The sequence below is a fragment of the Neopsephotus bourkii genome, unplaced genomic scaffold, assembly GCF_033783945.1.
Source record: "Neopsephotus bourkii isolate Nb327-2 ecotype Australia unplaced genomic scaffold, CSIRO-AGI_Nbou_v1 NB_1638, whole genome shotgun sequence".
Lineage (NCBI taxonomy): Eukaryota > Metazoa > Chordata > Aves > Psittaciformes > Psittacidae > Neopsephotus > Neopsephotus bourkii.
This window is the reverse complement of record NW_026902113.1, coordinates 6,392,168-6,407,425: the sequence shown is the minus strand read 5'-3', so window position 1 is coordinate 6,407,425 and position 15,258 is coordinate 6,392,168. Positions and strand designations below refer to the sequence as shown.

The 15,258-nt window shown below is 36.5% G+C and overlaps 1 protein-coding gene across 1 annotated transcript in view; it reads right to left on the bottom strand.

The window, feature by feature from the left end:
- Window positions 1-15,258, bottom strand: part of RNF17 (ring finger protein 17) — a 46,325-nt gene that overhangs the window by 12,211 nt on the left and 18,856 nt on the right. Inside the window, exons 15-27 of the mRNA XM_061374323.1 lie at window positions 14,658-14,796; window positions 14,020-14,173; window positions 13,213-13,328; window positions 11,151-11,283; window positions 10,400-10,502; window positions 7,494-7,715; window positions 6,406-6,556; window positions 5,286-5,404; window positions 4,453-4,543; window positions 3,650-3,765; window positions 2,713-3,017; window positions 1,399-1,562; window positions 492-611 (exon numbers count right to left, since the gene is read on the bottom strand). Coding sequence (XP_061230307.1) covers window positions 492-611; window positions 1,399-1,562; window positions 2,713-3,017; window positions 3,650-3,765; window positions 4,453-4,543; window positions 5,286-5,404; window positions 6,406-6,556; window positions 7,494-7,715; window positions 10,400-10,502; window positions 11,151-11,283; window positions 13,213-13,328; window positions 14,020-14,173; window positions 14,658-14,796 — 1,933 coding nt within the window. The remainder of the gene's footprint in view (window positions 1-491; window positions 612-1,398; window positions 1,563-2,712; window positions 3,018-3,649; window positions 3,766-4,452; window positions 4,544-5,285; window positions 5,405-6,405; window positions 6,557-7,493; window positions 7,716-10,399; window positions 10,503-11,150; window positions 11,284-13,212; window positions 13,329-14,019; window positions 14,174-14,657; window positions 14,797-15,258) is intronic.

Here is a 15,258-nt window from a genome sequence, read left to right as displayed (position 1 = left end):
AAGTTTGAGTAAGATGTGATGATATGTGAAGATGTTACTTACATATCAATTACTAATAAACCCCCCTAAAATAATTCACATATATTATTTAGACTAACAGTTTCCTATACAGCTAAGTGTCGAATGATAGAAACACTTTTGCAGGACTTTTAGATACACAATTTGCTGGCCATTTTGCATTAAATCCAGGCCTTACTTCTTGTTGCTGCTATTGTAAAATTAAATGTCATTACAGATTATCATCCTGCCAACTAGTGCAGTGTCCTGTCTCACAAAGACTTAATTCCAGTGACGGCTGGAACGGTCACTTCATAAAGCAATCTAGAAGCTCTTGATAACTGGCTCCCTGGCTGACTTGATCCTCACCAGCTATTCTATGAATCCTCATTTGCAAGAAAAATACTAGCAACTAGTCCCAACCTTTATATGACTAAACAGTGTATTGATTTAAGTAACTACCCACTAAATCCTCTGAGTTTACCCTTACTCACTGGTATTGCCTTGTAGAGCTGACACGGTATGCAAAATGGAGGAATATCAGTAAACAATGTAGTTGGATACAGATGGCACTGAGGAATCCTCTCTATGCAACCATGGTCTATGTACTGTACCTATATGAAAAGAAAAACTTCCCTGGAATAATTCCTGTCTTTTAAGTCAAGTTTTATAGGAGAAAGCAGTTATTTACAGCATTCACTTCTCTAGAGGAATAAATAATGGTTTGCTGGTAAGCAGGTGATGTGACAAAATAGAAATGAAGGATTAAAAAACTGGTATGGCAAGTAAATTCAGTCTTTAAACTTGTCTGGCAAGATACCTTAACTTTTGTGTAATAACCTGCAACAGTTTAAAACTGAAAGAACTAAAATATGTGTAAACTACGATAGTATCAGATGTGTGAACCTGTACTCAAAAAGCAAGAGCAGACTCAAGAGTTCAGATAAATTTAACTCCTAAGTATAAAAAGTAGCTCTATATTTGGGCAGCAAAAAGAATTAAAACCAGAGAGGCACTACTTTTTGGGTGGGGGGAAACTAAACGTGTTTTCAAAGCCTTCCACATACGCTAACAACAACAAAAAAAAAACCTAAGAGGGATTACTTCCAGGTGATCAAGAGTAGTTTTAAACTTAAGAACATTTATCATCACCACGAAAACTAAGGGAAATATTGTTACAACTGAAATAAGTAGACAGAATCCATCTTTAAACTAAATACAAAAACCATGACACTCATCACACTTGATGAGCAGAATGAGCATCTGGACAAGCAAGTCAGCTGAATGAAAGGTGTGATCATACTTAGTCTTATTTGCCCTTTTTTCTTAAGATACATGTGCACATGTTCAACATGTTCATGCATACACAATCCCTCCCTTCCCCCATATACCTGAACTTACCTGGAGTGTACTGCCACAGAGTTCTACAATTTTACCTCGATACCACATGGTATCTGATCCTCTTACAACACAAGCTTCTCCCTTTTTCCAGCAGTAGGGTTCCAGAAGTCCAAGACATTTGAACTTACTTTGTATTTCAGTCATCAGTTTTTTTAGTTCAATTTCTGGGCAGTGGGGGGAGAATGAAAAAAAAAATAAAAATATAAAATTCTGCAACTTATTAGTGCAAACTGTTTCAATCACTAAACCCAGCGGATTCAGGTGAAGACGGGTATGAACATAAAATGTATTCGCTGCTTAAAACATTTTCTAACACTGACAGAATATGTAATTTGATGTCTAGCATATGCAAACAAGTTTCTATTTAAAACGAGTAATAAAATGCACTTCCAAGTGTGAAACCATTAGTAATTCTGGACTACAATTTCAGAGAGAAGAGGGGTCTATAAATTTTGCAGCTGACACCTTGGCAGCACTAACACAAGAGCCTCTCCATGAACTAGACAAAAGATTCCCAGAGACAGTGTCAGGACATGACAGAAGAACATAAACCAAACATATGTTCAGAAGACCCTCTTCTGCTGTAGGTCAGTCTACAGAAACAACTGCAAGAACAATACAAATGGGCAGATGGGGCTACTGTATTTTGAATGTCAAAGTTTTATGACATAAACTAATAGTTAAATGGACTTGTGGAGTAAAAAAAAGTTCTCAGATGTCAGATGAAAATGTACCTTTTTGAACCAGTACAAACAGAAAATACTGAGATACAGAATTTATCACAGCACAAATAAAGAGCCCAAGGAAACTGGGTACTTAGCTCACACTGAAGGAAAAAAACCAAACAACCCAGTAATACTTGAGAATCAGGCTAATTTCCAAGAATCTTGCATCACAATGTCAACATTATATATATATAAAAAAAAGAAGAAATCAAAACCAAACCAAAACCACTTGCTGCTTCAGCCACTCCTGCCTAGAGAAGAAAGCCAAGTAACCTGACCACCCAATAGCTCAGGGCTTTTGGATTTTGTGGGAGAGTGGAAAGAGCTGGTTTTGTTGGCTTTAAGGACAGGACACTGTCTCCTGGGGATCTGGGTTATCTGCTGGACCTCTCCCCACTCCTGCAGAACAAAGGGTACACAACCATGTACCCCTCACCTCCATGCCAAACGCCTTACCACCTCCCAACAGCAATCTGTCCAACAGGAATCTTCCAGAACTGTGTTCTGACACAGAATACATATATCTGGTATACTCTGATGTACCAAAGATTAACAAGACATGAATGTATTTTCTTCTATGCAATCTTACCAGATGATTTGGGTATTATATAAATAGTTCCATCATATCCAATGGAGCTTACTATAGCTTGAAAAATTTTTGCTTCAGGTATAACAGGGGATTTATATACTTCATCAGTTCCTGAATGAAGCAGTGAGTTGTATGTTTTGCATGGTATTTGTTCACACTCTGGAACAGTGATCCTTTCCTCTGGGGCAAGGCTGTTTCTTCCACATACAGTTCTGGAACTGCAACTATCCAGTTGTGTGTTCTGCTTTAAATGTACTTTAAGATGTTCCTTGGAGACTGCGCAAGCCACATCAGCTTTATCAGTTCTAGCAGATTCAAACAAATCAGATCAACAAATTAACTGACACAGAACTCGAAAAGTGAAAAAGAATGAAATAATACAAGCAGATTCTGGGGATGGACTCTTCATTAGGGACTGCAGTGATAGGACAAGGGGTTATGGGTTAAAACTTAAACAGGGGAAGTTTAGATTGGATATAAGGAGGAATTATTTTTACTGTGAGGGTGGTGAGGCACTGGAATGGGTTGCCCAAGGAAGTTGTGAATGCTCCAACCCTGATGGTGTGCAAGGCGAGGCTGGATAAAGCCTGGGGTGACATGGTTTAGTGCAAGGTGTCCCTGGCCATGGCAGTGGGTTGGTACTAAAAGATCTTAGGGTCCTTTCCAACCCTAACTATTCTATGATTCTATGACTCTAAAAAGCACACAAAGATGGCAAGTGCTTCTTAAAATACTATCAAATATTTCATCTACCAACCTGGAGAACCGAAACATGTAACGGATACGATTACTAGTGTTAAACTCAAGTAAGTTCACTAAGCATGGAATTCAGCTGCTAAACATTCTGTAGAGAAAAATCCAAATTTTTGTTTTATTTATTAGCTTATCATGATGTGGATATGGGAGTCTAAATGAGCATAAAGAAAAACATCCAAACCTTCTGTTTCTAGAAGCCAAACCCTTTTTAATAAGGTGTTCTGAAATATCAACCAATTCTCCTGTTTCATCCTTGCAAAGAATTTTCACAGGCAATGCACAAGCCCCGTTACTTTCCTGAAAAAAACGAGCAGGACAACATACTACAATATGCATTTCCTCTAAACTACAGGTATATTTTTTATTTTATTGGTACTAACTGCAAATCGGGTGTCGCTGAACAACTGATGCTCACATCAGAAGACACAAAATTTATTTAATCCACGTCACAGTTCCCATCATTTTACCAACCATTCTAAAGATGACATTAAAAAAGTAACAAAATAAAACCCTGTTTTTTCCCTTAGCTGTTTTATTAGAAAGAGCTGACATCAGACACCAAATAAATTAAACCTGCATAATAATTTTTTTTAACCATTACAAGAAATCAGCTAACCAAAGGTGTCTGTACACCACTGTATTCCTTCTTTCAGTTTCTGGGGCTTAAAAACTAATACAGTAGCTGCTGAAATCACTCTCATCAAGAACACATCTTTCTCTTCTGTCTACAGAAGCTCTCAGCATGCAGTGATCCCAAAGATATTATTCTTCAGTAACTAAATACATGTAAGACTGTTCTTTCCACACTATGTAGCCAAACTGCTCTAATGCTTCAGTGAACAACAAAAGCAGAAAAAGCATCTTTACCTGCAAAGCAAACAGCAGTTCCACTAAGAATTTTTTGAACAGTGAAATATTTAGGGGGAAAAAAAAAAAAAGAAAGAAAAAAAATGACGTCCTGATGGAAATTCTACAAATACAAACCTGTATAATCATTTTTACTTCTGCCCCAGTTAGGTAATAGGATAGACATTCACAGGCTGTTGCGGTCCACTGCGCGCTTCCACCTGTTGGTCTAACAGAGAACAAATTATAATCTCTGTTAGTACATGAGAAATTGGCATCTCCTGAGCTTAACCTTCCCTCAACTGAGATACGCAATTTTTGTGTTTCTAACTACCTGAAATGTCACAGAAAATATGACAATCTCTGTTACAGTCAATAGTAAAAAGGAATAGTTACTCATCTCTGGATCTGACAGAAAGAACTGAAAAAGCACAATCCCAAAATTTCAAAATTAGGATTTTGAGTTCCAGAAGTATACCTGCCTTAATAGAATGAAGGAAAATCCATACTTCATTAGAAATTAGTCTTTTTATAGTCAGTCAGGGGATGGGTATTACAAACATAGCAGTACAGAAGGCATACAAACTAATGCATGGGAGAATATCCCTCTTTCCTACAGTCTAAGAAAGTCCTGTACGTTTTCATGAGATCTGATTCATCTCAAATTCTGAGCCAAGGAAAAAAAGCATTCAGTGAAACAAGAGAAATCCCAAGCCTGGGATTTTATAATTAATCCTATGAATATTCTTTCTATTTGGTAGCATGACTTCTGCTTTACTGGTATGTAGCATAACCCTTAGGAAAAAAACCCCAACCTTTTATAAAATTAATCACAGCCACCATTTTATTTTTTCTTTATCCAAAAAGCAAACTACTTCATAATCTCAGATAATCAGTGCTAACACAGGAAAATATGAAGTTACGTCATTATTTGTTTCTAATACTGCTACTCAGTGTAAGAGAAAAGCTACCTTATATCTGCCAAAGAACATTCAATTGCTAATTTCTTCATCATCTTCATACTTTCCTCAAGTTTTCTTAGACAGTGGATATCAACTGTTTCTTCAGCTCCAGAATCGTAAAGCATTACCTGTTTCAGACAAGAAACACAATGAAACACAAAAAAGCCCCTCTTAGAGGTACTTGCAACAATGGTAAATTGAAGCATGCCTGAACAGGTAAACAAAATTCAAGTATAACCAGCATCCAACGAATGGCCTTTACACTGAAGTCCTTCATCACACAACACAAATAACCACCACAGTGTACTGAGAGGACAAAACACATAAATACGCTCAAACAGCAACAACTTTACAGAGGCTCTTATTTGAGTAAGAAAATTTATTTTCATGTGCTTCAGTTATGCAGTTTATATCTGTAGACCTAGGAACACTGAAATAGCTCCCCTCCACTGCTTTTTAGTCTGACACAGTTCAATAGCTCTTTGAAGGCTCTTAGCCTTAAAAAGCAGACGATGCAAAGCAGAAGTATAAAAAGTCCCATTTCTGCTTCCTACATTTGAGGCAAGTAGTTGTGATCTACTCCTGAAATGCCTCTTCTGATGCTCCTTTTTCTTTCCAAATGAGTGAAACAAAATGCATGTTTAAAGCAGCACTGTGTGAAAAGTTACTGTGGAAAGTGTTAAACCTAAGTGCACAGTGCACCACCATCTGTTTGGGGCCCAAGCAACAGCCTGACTACATGTGTTCATGTAGCGCATTCAGTTCAACTGGCTCCATCTTCTAGCAAGTATCATTAAAGTTTGTTAATGTGACAACCCTCAGGTTTATGCAGCCTCTGGAATCTAAGCTAAACTCTTAGGTTACAGCAAGTGAATCTGTGTCATGCTTCATAGTATAAGCATACACAATTAACCTTATGAGCCTTCCTCAGCTCCCAGGTTCTCTGCTAAAGGTTTGAGACAGTACCTTATTTGCAGCAATATACAACATAAACTCTTGGTAAAAGCAAAAGGCTCTGAGAAAGTATTAACACAGAAGTAAAAAGTAAAGATTTGACATTATTTTAATCAATGAATGGTTACAAACTTTAGAAAGACAAGTTTGAACCCTGTTATGATACAAGGTTTACCTCTGCATTTGTTTCAGAGACAATCCTGCTTATCTGGCCTCTTTGCCACTGTTTCAAATCATCTACATAAACAGCACAGTGCATTCCATTTTCCCACTTCACGACTTGGGGCTGGAATTCTTTGTAGATGGCAGCCATTTTCTCCTGTAAACTAACATTCAAAAAAACTACTTTTCTAGTAGCATAATTTTATCCAGTGAATAAAGTTTATTTAGTCAATCGCTAGTCAACTAGCATACAATGAAATGTTATTAACTGTTCAGTATTTTATTGCAGTTTTTCTTCATGGTATGTTAGAAAAACATGAAATGGAGCTTCAAAAACACATGCAATCTGATTAAGAGTCTGTAAAGGTATCATGTTGTCTTAAACAACGAGTTTAATCTGAGTGATCCTTACTGTTCTATATAGCATTATTTGAAAGATGCTCCATTTTCTCTCAATAGCTTGAAAAGTATCATGACACTAAATGAGTGCCATAACAAATTCAATGGGACTTCAGGTAGCTACAAGCAAGAAAGTAAAAAGATGAAAGAAACGAGAAGAGGCAGGAAGTAAGCAATTTGCACTAAGCAATGACGTTTCCATTTCACTATTTTCAAATACTATTATCTAAATGTTAACCAAAGGAAGGCTGATACACTATGTCTAGAAATTGCCTTCAAACTTTTCTAGCAGCGTATCAGAATTTTGTAGAAAGAAATACTTGACTGGAATTCTATGACTTAGGATACCAGTATTATTTAACAAGATTTCTAATGAAGGAATGGGGAGGAGAAAAGAAAGCAGGGAGACTTAATTATTTTGGATAGTGCTACATTTATCAGACCCCAATACTTACTACATTTAAGCTGATTTGAAATAGGAGTCAGATAATGTACTTAATTTGAAATCACAAATAGTTAATAAACCACAACATAGTGCCCATTTGTCTTTTGTTCCTATACTTTACTCAGTGAACCCATATAGAGTCAACAGCATTTAAGAGTACCCAGTACCAAATGCAACCCTAATCAGAGTTTGTTCTAGATATACTTCACCAGTTTATAATTCAAATGCCTTGAGAAAAGTTCTTTGAATTTTAGTACCTTTTCAGGATACGTTGTGATGACAGCCATTGTACAAAAATTTTACTAGGAGACACAACATGACTAATTCTCACTTGTAGCTGTTTATTACAAAGTAATCTGAGATTTGCTTCATCCACGGATTCCATGTCTATAGGATTTAAAGCTTCTAAGGTTTTAGGAATTTCTTCTATAGGAACATTCCATATTTTATTAGGCCCTACAGCAGTACTTTCAACATGCCTGTAAAAAACATAAAATACTTAAGAATGGAAAGTTTAAACACATTTTAAAGTGAAAAAAGAGCTCAATAATCCCACTTCAACATGACAGGAATCATTCAACATTAAGAGGGCTGAATGAAGAGTAACTCAAAAAAGCAGACCCCCTCCCCCCAGCAAAAGACAAAATCAGTTCTAAATGCTATTTCTTAAACATTCATGGTAGTAACATTTTTATTCTTCAGAAGGTATCCGTACGGATTCTACTATCAGATGAAAGCACTATGCAATATGGCCTGTCAGCAGAAAAGCAAGCCTGACACATATGGGCTGCTGAACATTAACATTTGTGCCTGGATTAAAATAATTACTAATATAATGCTTCTGGAAAGCAGTTTTGCCTCTGAGTAAAAGCTGCAACATTCAACTTCTGTGATGTGTAAATATTCCTTTCAGAAATAAAGGATATTAACTTTAGTGAAACGGAACTGTTGGAACAAGTCCAGAGGAGGGCCACAAGGATGATCAGGGGCACTTCCCATATGAAGACAGGCTAAGAAAGTTGGTGCTGTTCAGCCTGGAGAAGGCAAGGCTGCGGGGAGACCTCATAGCAGCCTTCCAGTACCTGAAGGGGAGACCTATAGGGATGCTGGGGAGAGACTCTTCATTAGGACTGCAGTGATAGGACACGGGGTAATGGGTTTAAACTTAACAGGAGAAGTTCAGGTTAGATATAAGGAAGAAGTTCTTTACTGTGAGGGTGGTGAGCAACTGGAACATTTGCAAATGCTCCAACTCTGAAGTGTTTCCAAGGCCAGGCTGGAGAGAGCCTTGAACTACCTGGTCTACCAGAAGGTGTCCCTGCCCATAGGAGGTAGGAACTAGATGATCTTAAGGTCCTTTCCAACCCAAACCATTTTATGATTTTATGATTAACCTCTCTAGCATTCCCTGAGAAAATAAATGCAATGCAACTGGTCTAATAGCTAAGTGGAGTACTGAATACAGCATAGTTGTGGTATTATCTTGACGAAAACGTGTTAAATTGTGTGAACTGGACAGAATAAATCCCAGCAGCAATCAAGAGCTGGCTGGTACATATTTTGTGCCACAGCCCAGCTTAGTACAAGTCTCTGTGAATTATGACAACTAGAGATGCAAGAGACTGCAGCTTGCAAAAGCACCTGTTTATGCAGAAGTGGTTTCTTGTAAAAATCAACAACTAAAGGAAACAGCAAGCCTCAGTTTAACTGCAGGCCATTTCTGGGCCTCTGGAAGAAACTCTTCCCAGTTTTCGGAGATCTTGTCTTTTCCTTTCATGAAGGAAACAAACAACTCTGCCAAAGAGAAAATTCCACAGTGAGGAAGTATTGAATCATCCACTACATACTGCTACAAAATTATTTATGTGAACCTTCCTGACGCAGGTATTTGGGAAATGCTGGTTAAAACAGCTAACTTGTAGAACCAGGAAAGAAATGAACACCATAGTTTGTCAAAGCACGTACCTCGCCAACAACTAGTCTGAACTATGAAAAGGACAGAGGTGATCAGCCAGAAAGAGCTCTTCCAAGTGAAACACATTACATGTCTTACTACCACACCCCTCTAGTAAGTCCAGTATAGCATTACCATTGCAGATACATCAGAAAAAACTAATTAATTTAGAATGAACTTCAGACTCCAAGGTTTCTTCCTGGAATTCTGTATGGACTATTTCCTATGCCAATGCAAGAGCAAGGTTACTGACATCTGCTTGTCAGCAAGTCAGCTTCAATGGAGCATTGTGCCCTCCTGCTTTTATTGTCTTGTACTAGTTTCTTTTGTTACTTAAGTTTGCACTTGTTTGAAGACCACAAGCAGACATCTAAGTATAGTTGCAACACAACAAAATACCCTAGTGACAGTAACAAAACAATTTAGCATTTCAGTTTAAATAAAGCTGCTTAACTTTACAAAAATCTTAGTTAAAATTAAAACCAGTAAAAGAAAACTGTTACTAGGATTTAGTAGTATTTCTGGCTAAGAAATGAAAATGCACTTATTTGCCTCCCCCTGAAAAAAGCAAATTCAGGGATTCCCTTCTGGAATAAACCATTTCTATTTAACAATTTTTTAATTTTGCTTAGTATTCAAAAATAATGAATGAAAGAAAAATTACTGATTTTCCTGAATACAACCCATGAGTTATCTTTTTAAAAAGCCAACAAATTAAATGCAGCAATGCTATTTGCTTATCGGTCTCATCTCCCCCAAGCAGGCTTCCCAACAATTCTGTCTGTTGCTGTCATAGCTGGTTATAGAGAATATCTGTTTTCTAGTAGCAGACCTTCCAAAGAGATGACTTACCTCAGGTGCAAGTTAAACACACAAAAGTGCTATTTCTTGTTTTACTACAAGGGAATAGGAACCTTAATGATAAGCAGTTCAGGAAGACCTAGCACTTAAGTACACAGCAAATATAATTCAAACATTTAATCTCCAGTTTTTTAGTCAATTACAATAGATTATGTTTGGCAAGATTTAGCTTGAGAATTCAACTATGCCAAACTGCAAAGTTATGCTCTGTAACATATGTCAGTTGATGAATGTGATTTGTAATGTATGTGCTAAATTCCAGCCACTGGGGTGACATACTAAAGCGAGTAATTTTGTTACACAAATTCAGTATTTCAAAATATTTTCAGTCATGCACACTGTATTTACCCAGGTACGTTGGATGCTAGGTCTTCTTTAACTAGCTGGCAGTTAATACTAAATCTTCTTCCATGAACAGCAGAGTAAAAAAGTTCAACAGATAAGATGTTATCTAAAATTTCTGTGAATGAATAATATAATTAGTGCTGATCAATGACAATAAAAAGACTACGGTTTTGAAAGCACGGCAAACAGTACTAAAATACAAAATTTTTAAGATTACATTTGATTTATAAAAGAATTGTTTCTGAGCATCAACAATATATACTGGCTTAGCTTGCCCTGTATCTGTAAGATTAATTTAAAGTACACCAATAATACGGCTTCCAAACCACCATCCCAAAGGCACTGAAAAATATCTAGCCGCATATTAACAATAAATGGTTTTGTATTGAGAAAAATCCTAAGGCATGTCTGTGTCATCTGAAATCCCTCCCTCGCCATGTTTTAGAGCAGCAGTGATCACACTCCCAGCTACCAATATTTAAGAAGAGTCAAGGATAGCTAGTGCTTTTGGAAACAAGCCCATCTTGATAAACAAGATACTTTTATCACTTAATGCTGGTGTGGACTGTAAGGGATGACATAAACAGAGCTTTTGTCAGTTTTATCTGTTATGCCTCTTCCAATTAGTTCATGCTTAAGATATTTTCACTCCAGGCTACCTGTTGAAATGCTTATGTTCATACTTACAAGTGAATACTATTTAAAAGTCCATGTTTCTACATTTGAGCCATTTTAATAATAAATTAATACACACTTGATAACTTACCAACAACTGAACACACTGTAAGTTTATCTTCAATCACTTCTTCAAATCTTTCCTTGGCTTCTCTGCTCCACTCATTTGCCCCTTTATAAGGCTCAATGTAAGCCAGCCTGCATCTGATTGCCTACAGAATAACTCAAATTACATATCTACTATCACTTATCAAGACCATCTCACTACAGGCAAATCACAACCTTTGCTTTGCACTCATGCAGGACAAGACAACAGCGTGACACGATTCTACATTACCAATGCTCACTTTTAGATGACAACCCCAATCACCTGAGCATGAACCTCAAATTCAGATGCATTCTTGCTGAAATAGAAAGGCCTTACTTCTCCTTGCCTCCCTTTATGGTTAGGTGTAGAATTGGTGCAGAGATCAGCACAAATTACTACAGAGAGTGATAAAGAAAGCCTTCATCCTGCTTTGGTTATGATGCAATAATCTTGACTGGAGCATCTAATATCAACAGCATTAAACCATTGTAGAAGTCTGAACCACTAAACACAGAGACACCATAGTTCGTGTTATCAGAAAATTCCTGCCAGATTTTTGAGAGGTGTTAATTAGGAGACATAAAAAAGCAAAAGAGACACAAAGGAAGCCAGACAAGATGAAGTACTTTGATTAGAATTTTTGTTTAGCATTTTTATTGATAACTATGCTAGCTACACTATGACTTTATTTTAAATTAACTGTGAATGTCATTGTTTCTTCCTTCTTGTTTATTGTGCTGAAGGAGAGTAACAGATGAGGGGAAAAAAAGGAGAAAATAAAGACAATAGAAATATGAATGTTTTGTGCAGTTATTCTTAGGTCACAGGCAGTCAGATACGAAAATAAAGACTGACAGGTTAAATAACCATTAAAAGGAAGAGCTGTGAATGACAAAAACAACACTACATTAAGCATTGCTTATGCCAGGCTTGGCCAAGATTTCTGCACCTTCAAAGTCCATTAAAATGCCTGCAAACTGTGTTAATGTGCTGAAGAAAGTCCAACTTCTCTTGTAACTGCCTAATTCAAGCCTTCTAAACAAACAACTTAGATTTAAGGCAAAGCTCTTTAGTCCCTTCTCCTTTAAATTCAAAGTGAAGAGACCTAGTAGCATGCGCTCAAAAGCTGACAAACTCTTAGCAGAATTTTCTGAGGACTTATATTTGGTTAATAACAAGCAATCATTTGGAATAACAGGATTAACACGGCAAAAATCCCAACACCCTTATTCAATCCATTAGCTGCTCTGATCTGAAGCATTAAGACTGCAAAAAGAAGAACATTTTGCCATTTTCAGAATGTTCCCTCTTCCCTGCTGTCAAAAAGAGCTCAGTTATTTTGGCTGAAACTTTCTCCAGTTATTACTCAAAATATAAACAACTGAATCCTATTTTCAGTAGATACTAGCCACTTTAGATACAACCATCACTATGTCTGTTGCCTACAACTGGTTAAATACCCTCTATAAAACATAGGAAGCTTCAAAGTTTAGTATAATTATGATTGGTAACCAGAACCAACAAATAAACAGCTGAAGAAAAAGAACTGCTTCCTACTAAAGTGCTTTTTTTTGTTTGACAGAATACTTTGCAACTGCCTTCCCAACTGATTTATTTTTCTCCTTGTCAAAAGAGGAAAACTCCTACCATACCTAAAGTTAGGAAAACACCAAGCTGTAAGTGCCATAAACCAAACAAGAACATTTTCTGCTTGTTTTTCCTTTTTTTTTTTTTTTTAAGACCATCATTAGATTACTATTTGAAAGAATGTAAAAATTACTTTGGCTTTTGGAGTAAAAGAAGGTATCTGAATTAAGCACACACAATGTATATATATACCTCCCCACCACAAGCTAACATTAGATTTCATTTAAAACTGAATTACATAATGTGCACCCAAACCATGTTAGATCAGTCACATCATAAACCCATATGAAAAGGGACTTGCTTAACCTTTTATTTACTTCAGAATGTTAACAATCCTCTCCTTCCCCTTTCATGCATTGAGATTCTATTAATTCCAAGTATTTAATCTGTGCAAGCACTAATTTACCTTTTCTGGAAAGCTCAGAAACTCCTTTTTTACTCTACGTATGTCTTTACGAGTTAAGTTAGCAACATTGCCGTAGTCAACATACTTCACCGTAACTTCTTGATGACTTGGCAGCCCTTCAAGGAAAACAACCCAAGTTACTAAACCAAAAAATGGAGTACCTGATGCAGATTAAAGCACCAGAATTTCAGAGCAAAAATCCACATTTACACCATACAATCCTAAAATATCACATTTTCAGATGTTCTATAACCCAATTCAAAAACTATATCCTTTAAGAGCCAGCTCTTTTGGGTTCCTGAAATAACAGCTGGCACTTTGACACCCCCTTCTAATGACTGTATAAGACACTGGCACACTAAACACAGGCCAAGTAGACATGGAAGGATATAGGCATGCTACACTGCCCATGCAGGCAACAGAGAGGTCAGCACAGGTACATTCCCCCTCCTGTTCGAAATTACTATGGAGAATTATTAACCTGCATTAGCTACAACAGAGGTTGACTATAATAAAACTACACTTCAAATTGGATGAAACATTATTATATAAAGAATTTCAATAATACATAGAAAATTAAGTATATTGCTTCTCATTTGAAAAAAAATATGTATAAACCACTGCATTAATAATAAAAGAATATAACATGAATTACTACTACTGGCTTTATGCATTTACCTGGTAGTCTATGAATGCCTAGTAAAAACAACAGCTGTTTGCCACTATTCATATCCAGTGTGTGACTCTGATCTAGTACCACATTTGATTTTGCCACCTAGCATTAGAATAAAAGAATCAGTACTTCACCAATAATCTGTGCTCTGTACCAATTCCCATCTTCCTGTTTTGCAACACAGGCTTGTCCTTCAACTGGGTGGACAATTTGCATGTTTTTCCCATAGTCACATTTATATACCTCCTGAATTTTCTTTGAAAGGGCTAAAAAGTCTGGACTCTCTCTCTAAAATAAGAAAAACAAAACATACACAGACACCAGATGTTGTTTGGGTTTTTTTTTTGCTTAAGGGTATCTGGTCTTTTAGGGGACACTTTTTCTAGTAGTGTACTTTCTAGTCTTTCCCCCAGATTAAACAGTGGTTATGAATATATAAATTAGAAAGCCTAAGAAACATTGAATATTGCCCTATTCAATCACCACTGTGAACATGAACAGTAGAACACTACATACCCATAGAGAAATTAATTAACTGTGTAATGTGAGACAAATGTTAACTTCCTGGAATTTTAAGAATTCATGCAAATAATTTAAGATTAATTATGACTGTAGGAATTAATCGGATCTATTAATTCTACAAATCCAAAAACTAGTAACAAGTGACAGAAGTTAATGGAAATTGTTGCTTATTTAATGTGGGATACAAGTAACTCAGCATTAAAATATTCGGCCAGAATTTTATTTAAATAGACCCTGTTTCTAAACTTACCAACTGCAGATAGAAATCACTGGGACTATTAATGTGACAAACTATGACACAGACGCCTTCGCTTTCTTGTGGAAGCTCTGGTGGCCTGTACCTCAAGATGGCATTATTTTCTAACTGATTGGGAAGCTGAGATCTATACCTAAGGTTAAAAAAAATTAAATTCTGAATACATGTCAAAATTAGCCAAGAAGGAACCTTTTCACATTCAAATGTCAAGTTTCCCATAACATCCCCCCCACAAAATGGTCTTATAAAAATAGCTTGATTCATGTTTGTATGAATAGCTTCAACTTTCCTTCTCACAGCTGGTGCAGCCAATTCTTTGTAATGCTTCTTCCCTCACACCAAACTTAGAAGAATGCTGTTAAGTAAAATACTAGAATCCACTAGCAAAACACTTTTTTTAGATTTCCTTTACCTCACTCATGAGAAAAAGCAATTACCTGAGGAATACAGATGCAGTAAAAAAATCATCTCACTGTTTTCACCACCATACCTAGTTATCCTCAAATATAAAGTAAAACCTTTCTTTGTTTGCAGCAAAACAATTTCCTACAGATTTGCATGCTGTACCTTTGTACACAAACACCAAAACACTCAT